The 9637-nt window shown below is 35.6% G+C and overlaps 1 protein-coding gene across 1 annotated transcript; it reads right to left on the reverse strand.

Moving 5' to 3' along the window:
• Window positions 1-4953: 4953 nt before the first annotated feature.
• Window positions 4954-8130, reverse strand: LOC104627437 (lysine-specific demethylase 4C-like; the record flags this gene model as incomplete). The annotated part of the gene is made up of 2 exons (XM_010295698.1): window positions 4954-5068; window positions 7955-8130. Coding segments are annotated over 2 exons (291 nt in total), but the record flags the coding sequence as incomplete, so codon positions are not given.
• Window positions 8131-9637: the final 1507 nt, after the last annotated feature.

The raw sequence follows: 9637 nt of genomic DNA on the forward strand, positions 1-9637 counted from the left end.
CAGGACTGGACCCAGTATTGATCCCTGGGGTGCACTTATAGAAGTCCTCCTTGTTGCCTTCGACATCCCTCTGATTCAATTCCAGGTAGGCTTTAATATTCACAGTTGCATTTCTGCATACTTGGACGGTATACTCCTCCCAGGTTACACATCCCTGCTTCTACCCACTCTGCATTTCCTGTTTACACTTGAGTTTTTCCAGAAGCTCCTTGTTCATCCATGCAGACCGCTGCATTTTTGCCTCACTTCTTGCTCATTAGGATGGACTACTGTTGAGCTTCAAGGAGGTGAATACCAACAACTTTTCTTGGCCCTTTTTCCCTCTAGGGCCTTATCCTGCTATATCTCCCCTGCTTGGAGACTCTTCCAAGCAGATCACGGAAGAAGCCAAAGTCTGCTTTCCTGAAAGCCAGGGTTGTGGTCCTGCTTTGTGTTGACACCTTGCTCTTAAGATCCTGAACCCCACCATCTCATGGTCACTACAGCCAAGGCTGCCTTCAACCTTCACATCTGCAAAACGTCCTTCCTTGTTTGTCAGTACGAGGTCCAGCATAGAACTTTGGTCAGGAAGTTGTCACTGATACTCTCCAGAGACTCTTGTATTGCTTATGCGTGTTGCTCTCCTGCAGCCTTAGGTTAAGTTACAACTCATGATGCCATCCCTAACTCATCTCATGGTCAAATCCAAACTTTAAATATAATGTCAAGGTGCTGCTTTAAAATCAAGTTAGCTGCTCTGTCAAGGGATATAGCAGGAAATTAGTACATCTGTTGGTAGAGTTAATACTACATTAAAGATATACCTACAGTTTAGCAAAAATAACCATGAGCCTACAAACTCCACTGAATCACTCACTCTTGTATTACTAATCAAATATGCTCCCCACAGCTTAGACATGGTAGAAGGAAGACATTAGGAACCGTCTTATCAGGAGGAATAAAACTAAGAGAAGGAAAAGGGAAGTAAAGTGATATCTTCAGCATGGGAGCTAAAAAGAGTGGTGAGAAAGAGGTAAGAGAGTTTTATACATGCTTCTCCCAAACCTTGGTTTTTCTCTATTGAATAGCAGATTCCATTAACAGCACTGAAGTCAGGTGTGCTTTATGACCCATTATAAACATCAAATTAGTCACTTTTCTTTGGAACCTCTTTTGAAACCAGGAAGATTTTTTTCCCCATAGTTGCTAGATCAGTCCATGTAGGGGTTTCATACGTCTTCCCCATCTGTCCATACAAATACAATTTCAAATTAACAAAAACAAAAAAACAAACCAATCAAATAAAAAAAACCATCAGGAAACAGAAAAAAAATAATTTGAGCTACTTGTATCTCATATAACAAGGAAACAACCAGATTTGTGGCCTCAGTGATTGGTGGTTTGGAAGTGGCATGGAATTGGAAGGCCGAACAGTAGTTCTGCAGAACAGACTGTACAGAAAAAGTAGGTGAATCCTACTCTTCAATTTACTCACAGGTACAATTGCTAGATAAGTTAATAAAAAGTTAATAAAGTTATGCTATCAGAAACAAAAGAACTCTCTTTCTTCCCTTTCCTGACAGGAACATAACTTTTTGCAGCTGTTTCACAGGCTAGTCATCCACCGTCTAAGCTGGCTCAAGCAGGCATTACATTCATGCTAACTCACATGGAAGATAGGTCTCTTGAAGTAACGTAATAAAAAATAAATAATCACTTTGCAATTAAACTTCCTAAACAATCCTAACTCTTAGGTGTTTATAATCAATTCATGAATCAGTTTAACAACTGCAGTTATTGAGACTAGTGCTTTATTATTGCCATTATTAACTCTTTCAGGAATATTAATTTTTCACTCAAGGCCAGATGACCCTATAGCAACAAAAAGACAGAACCTTTAACATGTATCTAATAATGTTTACAATCTTAACATAAATAATGACCCTGACAATCTGTTTTAGGGCAGTGCTTTTTCTTCAATCAGCTACATTGTCATTCTCCTGCAAAGCACTGTAATTAAATGTAACAGCACATTAAAATGCACACAGCATAGAATAATATTTCAAGCAAACATTCAACTACCTTAAATTTATTTTCTAGAAGCTCTACACAGTGTACAGAAAACTTATTCTTATAAGTTATTTCCTTATTAATAAGGATTTAATCTGTGTTCAAAACCGTCAAATAACCATAAATACATTATAAATACACAACAGATATTCTGAAATATTCCAAATATCACAAGGAAAAACTTTGAATCATTGATGGTAGTTGCCAAATTTCAAAGCATGCATCCATAGATTTGTTCCTGTTCTTCTTCTTTTTTTTGGTTTTTTTTTTTACTGTTTCATATAACACAAGCTTTTTAATTTTGCCCCATCTTCCAAATTCCCTCCAAATCTGTCACCCTCTGATCTAAGAAAAGCAAACAACACTAGAAGATCTGTGATCTCTCTGGCACAAAGCCAGCAAGGTGCTGTAGTCCACAAATACCAATATTGTTTCTTAAATAATCTAACTAGTAAAAGCTAAGGCTTCATCATGCTTCAGATACAGATGCCTCAATGAAAAATTGGAATGTCACCATGTGGAAAAGAAAATGTAATTGGTAAACTTTTAAACTAAAGAATAAGGACTTGCAGCACAGCAGCATTTCTCACTAATTTTGATGGCCCAAGTACATGTATACATCACACTTTCACTAAGTTCCTGGTTGTTTTTCTACCTGGAATTCTGCCAGATATTTATCCTTCTGTATTAAATGCTTCATCTGTAACACACTGTTTTCTATAAAATGTATTTTGCAAAAAGTAAGCATTTGGTTATGTTTATCGCAAAGAGGCTGTTAAGACAAATTAATACTGCCATGCCCTTTCTGCTGTAAGTTGCACAAAACATCAGCTACTTGCATTCATCTCCTTTCCCTGAATAATGACAATCCTGAAGCAAACTGAATGAAGACATAAGAACAACCTCTAAATCCAAACAGAATCAAAAAAATCCTGTCTTAGCACGATCTTCAAGCGCAAGACATGAAAAATATTAGTTGTGCAAGTCCACCATCTGCTGGCCAAATGTTAACCGGCAAAAATATTCTAGGAGAAAACATTTTGATCAGTGGTATCCATAACTTCCTCACCAACAATTTGGTACCAGGGGTTTTTCCTTCTTTTCCTCTAAACCCCACTGGGCTGTACACAGTGACACAGCTGTCACATGAACTGTTCAGTCTGTTCACACTCCTTCCTCAGTGTCTACTCCTTTCACTAACATTTTTCCTTTGTGATTTGTTTATTTTTCAATAATACCCATTTAATCACCTTTAAGGTTGTTTTATTCTAGCTATTACTGTTTTCTTCCCCGCTCCTTTTATTCCTCGCTCTCTGTAACTTTAAGTGCTTTCTTTGTCTCCTCTTCCTATCCACCTAACACCTCAGTTAGGATTGCTGAATGCTGCTCTTCTCACTTCACCCTTTGCTTTTTTGACCTCCCTTCCTCAGCCTCCCTATATAATAAGAGTGTAATTCCATGAGATGGAAACCTCTGACCTTCTCTTTGACCAGTCAGCACTTCAGAATCAGATATAACTGCATTCTCTTTTCTTTGGAAATGTTGCTCATGAAATAGTAAGCTTAAGAAACTAAAGACTAAAGAAAACACAATCAAAACAAAGCTTACATTTGTAAAAAGCTACACCAGAAGACATTATCTGTCAACACTAAAGAAAAAAAAAAATCAGAGAAAAAAAAAAAAAAGTATGATGTTTCTGTTTCATGAAACACTGCTTTCCTGTGCCCCATTTTGGTCTCCACAGAGCAACAGCCATCTAGAATGTTTCTTCATGTTTCTTCACCAAAACACCCCAAATCAGAATCTTTAATTATTTTCTAAATTATTTTCATACAGATATTTGGACACACAAGAGAATTTGCACTTGCTGCTTTCTCTAAACAATAGACCATTGGACATTTATAGCTATCTTTCAAAGATCACATAACCTAGTGCAAAAAATTAAATTGCCTTGAGCCATCTTGGCTGACCGTATTTATCTTTGGACAGAGACCTCAAGTAATTTGTCTTCTGTGAAGACATATGAAACATAAGCAGAGTCTCAGACCATCTCCCACAGGAAAATTCTACTTTTTTTTTTTCTTTAATGATTGGAGAAGGCAGTTACATAGAACATGAAATAACTCAAGAACTCCACACATGGTAGATTCTTTTGGAGAAAGGTTTGCCCTGCATTTTTTAAATCCTCAAATCTTTTTTGAAATGCTAACATTTCTTCTTTTAGCATCATTACTTAAATAATCCTTTCAAAATCTAGTTCCTATAGCTATGTAGATAGCCTAACTGATATCAATGGATATTCTGTAATTCTTTGGATAATGAGATCTCTGTTAAGAATCCCTTTTTATCAGTGGAGATCTTGGCAAGTAACCAGTAAAATTCATTTCCTTAAGAAGTTTCCATTTCATCTATTTTAATTCAGAGGTACACAGTAATTGTAAGCACATTTCCAGGAAACTACAGGCATTTCAAGCATGTATAAAGTACAGCTATCAATTTTCTCCAGTGAAAGAGACAGAAATAAAGTAATTCATCTTTTAAAGTAAAAGTTATTTAAAATATCACTAAATTTCCACAGAGGTACACAGACAACATGCATACTGAAATGTTAATATGTGAATAAATAAAGAAAGAAGAAATCCCAAAATTCTGAAGAGTTCAAAGTGAAGAAAGGGAAGAGTCTTATGATCAGGAAAAGTAGTAATATCCTACTAAGGACAGAAATGTTTGACTCTTGCAGACGCAGAGTTAATTTCAACCTTGCTTGGAGTCTTTAAAGTGAATAACACAAAGATTTCAAAAGAAAGGCAGATTCTCAGTCACAAAGCAAGAATGTATCCTCTAAGTATAGTACCCTTTAAAAGAGGGCTGGAAGAGATAAACTTCATAAAAAGCTATGCATACTTCATCATAAATGCTCCCATTGATATCTGCTCCATAAATTGGTGCCACAAAAGTCAAGTTCTTCCAGTATTTACGCTCCAGATCTTCATAATCTACGTATCTTGGGGTGCAGTATCTGCAGAGATAGAGGTAGGCAAAGGATCAGCGTAGTCTATCAACAACCACCTTCACAATGGACTACGCTTCTAATCCTGCAAACTAAGTTCTAAGAGATCACTTTCTTTCCAATTCACTGAAATAGAGGAATTATTAGTTGTCCTGAATTCTTAGTTTCATGATTCACCATAGCATGTAACCTGCTGACAGCTACAGTAACTGAAGTCATATACCTACCCACAGAACATTTTCTTCAGTCTCCAGCAGCTACACAGTACATCTACTAACTGTCCTCAAGCTGAGGTCCTCCCCTTTTGTTTCTCTTCCATAAAAAAGGCACACATGGAAAAGCCACTTAATTGACAAGTATTTGTTATTTTCCTGCCTCACTACCAGCTCTGCAAAGACGCAGAGGTAGGTCCTGCATAAGCTTGTCTCAGAACAACTCAAATGTATTAATTCTGCAAAGCAGCAGCCCTGATGGGCAAAAACAGTACCTTCTCCTCTTCTTCCTTCCCCAGAAAAACCTTTTGAGAAAAGGCATAATGTTTCAAACAGTTGATACGAAAAATTCTACCATGTAGTGAAAATAACTATTTAAGGGAATTTTTCTTTTTGCTCCTCTAGTGCAGCACAGGGCACCATACTTCTATATGCATGAATATACTTACGTATATACTTTTGGAAGGTTACTCAAACCTCATGTAAAAAAATCTCATGGGAGCACAACACAAGCACACTACCATAGAAAACATTCATCAATAGTTTTTGCCTCAGGATCCTTTGTCAGGCCTCTGTTTTCCCGTATTTAAGTCTTCAGAAAAGAAAACTTGCTCCCCTACTATTGCAACTCTGAGAAGTAAAGTTTCACATCAGCACTGTCAACTTACTACACCTGAATTACTGGAAAGAAAATCCCAACATAAAAGAATTAAGTAAACCAGGTATATTTACATCATGCAATAACACAGAACAGAGGCAAGCAAGTTAGCAAAACACATCTTAACTAAAGCATTCTCAGCAACGGAGTTGTTTCAAATATTTCTCATTATACCGCTCCAGAACTCAGATTGCATTTCTGCTTGTCACTGAGTAATATGGATACATAAACTCAGTTCCCATAACACAAGTATCTTGATTACAGGATGCAGGTATGCCCATATTTCCCAGAGGTCAAAGTGGAAAAGCAGCTTGGTTCAATAGTGAATTGCAAATGCCTAAACAAATAAAAGATGCAATGCATTAGAGTGAGCACACACAATCCTTTTAAAGGCAACTATGATTTAATTTAGATGTTCATAGCCCTTCTCTCTTTCCCAAAGTAAATGGATAACATCACAAAACTCAAAAGAGTTTTTAATGGAGAAGTCTTCTTCATTAAGGAACAAAATTATTTTTACAGGAGAATAGAGGCTCTCAGCTGCATTATGGGCATCATAAGAGGTTATATGACACATTTTCTCAAGAGCAGTGATGAATACTTAGAAAGACCTACAGCTAGTAATAGGTAAGAAGCTCTCACAACTGCTCTTAACTTCACCTAAAAAATGAAGCTGTAAAGTGATTTCAGTAAAAAACATGAAAACTGAAATCAGAAACACTTCCAAAACATGTTCCATGATAAAAAATATAATAATCTTAACTAACATCATGATACATATTAAAACCTTTACTGTATTTTTGCATTACCAAACTATTTTAAGAAATTAGTGTTTGTCATTTTATCATGGGTTAGTCAAATGTAAGCATTAAGCATATATGAACAGGTATCATAGAAAATTACATCGGATACCATACAAGTTTTATTCTTCCCTCAATGTTATTTGTTCAGTAACTGTTAAAGAACTACAAAACAGGTTCCCATTCCCACTTACCAGAGGAAGAAAATTGTGAGATAACCTCAATTTTTCCCAAGTAATATACCAGCAGAAACATACTGATCCTTTTTAATTGAAAAAAGGAGATCAGTTTTGCACTTTTACAAAGGCATGGATATGCCTTTTATGTTCCTATTAAGAAACATTTGGTGAGGGGCCTCTTTAAAAGCTTTTCATGTCCTAGTTTTTTTTTATCTTGGTAACAAGCTTTTCTTCTTACCTCTTAATTTGTTAAATTAACTTGTAAGAGAAACTTCCCTTCAAATTAGGGCAATGTTACCTTCCTTCATTATATTCAAATATCTTTTTCTCTCTAGGATCTTTTGACTCACCTTCCAGAAACTATTTCCAGTCAGTTTTGAGGAAATACTCAAGCAGAATTTATTCTTTTTATGTGGCCAAAAGCAATGGGGAAGAATTCTTTCTATCACTTCCCCCTTCTTGGAATGCCCACCAATTTGAAACTTTTTTAGTATAGTGCCTAGCCCTTCATAGGCTTTTTTTCCCTCCCTTAATATCCATCTTGCCATAACCAGAACATAAGTATTTGCTAGGTGCAGTTGAGTTATCTTAGATTAATGCAAAAACTTTTGAGTGAATTAAAAAAGATGCTGGGTTTTTTTCCCAGAATTACATGATGACAGGCCATTCCAGTAGCTAGGCCAAAAAAAAACCCTAAATATTAAACATTAATAAGTGTACTCAAAATAAAACTCAGATATAAGTCTGTATCATCTTCGTTATTTTCAACATGAGCATTTGTTAGAAAGAAAAAAAGGCAGACAGAAAGTATTATGTGTCAGGTTTTTCAAATGCCTTCTTGCTGCCATGGTACCAGATGCTTTCAATTACGTAAACACAAGCAAGATTCACACTGTGGTACCCTTCCACAACTTAGGAAACAGGAAAACCTCTACTAAGTAAAAAAAAAAAAAAAAATCACCAGTTGCACAGCACAATTCGAAGAAACCACAATATGGGAACAAATAAATACTCATTTTTCTAAGCAAGACCCCCCATATACATACTTGTCACTGTTGGCCAGCTGCTTGAACTCCTTCACTGTCATTGGCTTTTTCTGAATGTTGTACTGTGTGAAGAGCCCTGACTGGCCAGTGACCATCTGCTGAATTGGAGCAGGAATCACCAAATCTTCAATATCATTATAATGTTTTCTTGGCTTCCACTCCTTTGGTGGGATAACCTTTAAATTCAGAATTAAAAAACAGGACATCAACAAATCAAAAAAATTTTGGAAAAAATCAAAAGAACAGTCAAATATGCCCACTTGACCAAAGGAGTGCTTGCTTACCAGCTGTTTCACAGTAACTAACTGACCATGCATGTGCTTCTAGATAATGCAGACACCAATTCAAAATGGGCATAGTTTTACATCAATTCACAAGCAGGAATTCACTAATCTACAGAAATTCAATCACATGCAACTGTGCAAACATACACATCTATAATAACAGGATAAATATTTTATAATCAAAGAGCCTTGTAATTCACAAACACTTTGTACTCCATGTCATAAAATGTTACCTTCAATTTTAAAAAAGTTTCATACAAAAGACTGACAGTCCCCTGTACAAATGTTATATGCTGTAAACAGTATGAATAACTCTATTTCTTACTAAAAAAAAATTTAAAATACACCTATTTTAGAGAGCTTTGTATGTTAAGAGTCTGTTAAACTTATTCCCCATAAAACTGCAAGGTACAACTCCATTACAGTAAGAGTTTGCACTAATTTACATATATTGGTTTTTATATTAACATGATTTAAACCTCATAATTAAAGATTAAAGCTATGTGCAGATTAATTTTTAACGCTTTTATTTCAAATACCACAAAATTGCCCAAAATCTACAAATATTCCTCAGCAGATTCTAAAATGATAGCAATAAAGTCATTAGGGATTTCAAAGAAGGCTGTAGTCATACTAGTGGTTTTTAACAGGCTGTGTAACTTTGAACACTCCTTGTATATCTTATTTTAAAACTCTCTAGATTTGAAATTGCAACAGTTTTAAAACACAGCAACAGACATTTTTAATATATATTTTTTCATTTTGGTTTTGAACTTCTACTTGCCCAAGGGATCCATGATCTGTTCTTTGATCGCTCACTATATTAATTCTTTTCCATGGTGCTCAAATCAAATTTGCACAAGCATTGGCTTGGAAACTTTTAAAGTAACATACAACAAAGTAGGATGGCTTTCATAAACATGCATCTACCATGTACAAATTACATTACTTGAATAATTAATTGACATCTTAGAGATAGCCTTTCCACTAGGCTAGCTAGGCTGTTGCTCTAACAAGGACTTCAGGATTCCACACAGTATTGTCCATTACAGATTTTGCTATCATATCACTCCAAGAAAATTAAAAATTCTAAAAAAAATACAGATAGATTCTGAGATCATTTGCTACCTTCGGAAAACAATCACAACTGGACAAAATGTAATGCTAATATACTCAAATAGTCCATCCCTCAAAGAAATCTGATCAAGATCATTCACTCTAGCAAGCACACACCAAAACAGAAACATCAAACTGAAGTTATCAGATAGTAACATACTTCCATACCTAATGTTTTTATTTTAAACATAAACAGGCATTTTTATCCAGTTTTTACACAGATGCCACTCCCTCTTTTCCTTCTCAGCTTCCATAGGACTTCAGTTGTATAGGGACTACCTAG

Source organism: Phaethon lepturus, unplaced genomic scaffold (genome assembly GCF_000687285.1).
Source record: "Phaethon lepturus isolate BGI_N335 unplaced genomic scaffold, ASM68728v1 C14089379, whole genome shotgun sequence".
NCBI lineage: Eukaryota > Metazoa > Chordata > Aves > Phaethontiformes > Phaethontidae > Phaethon > Phaethon lepturus.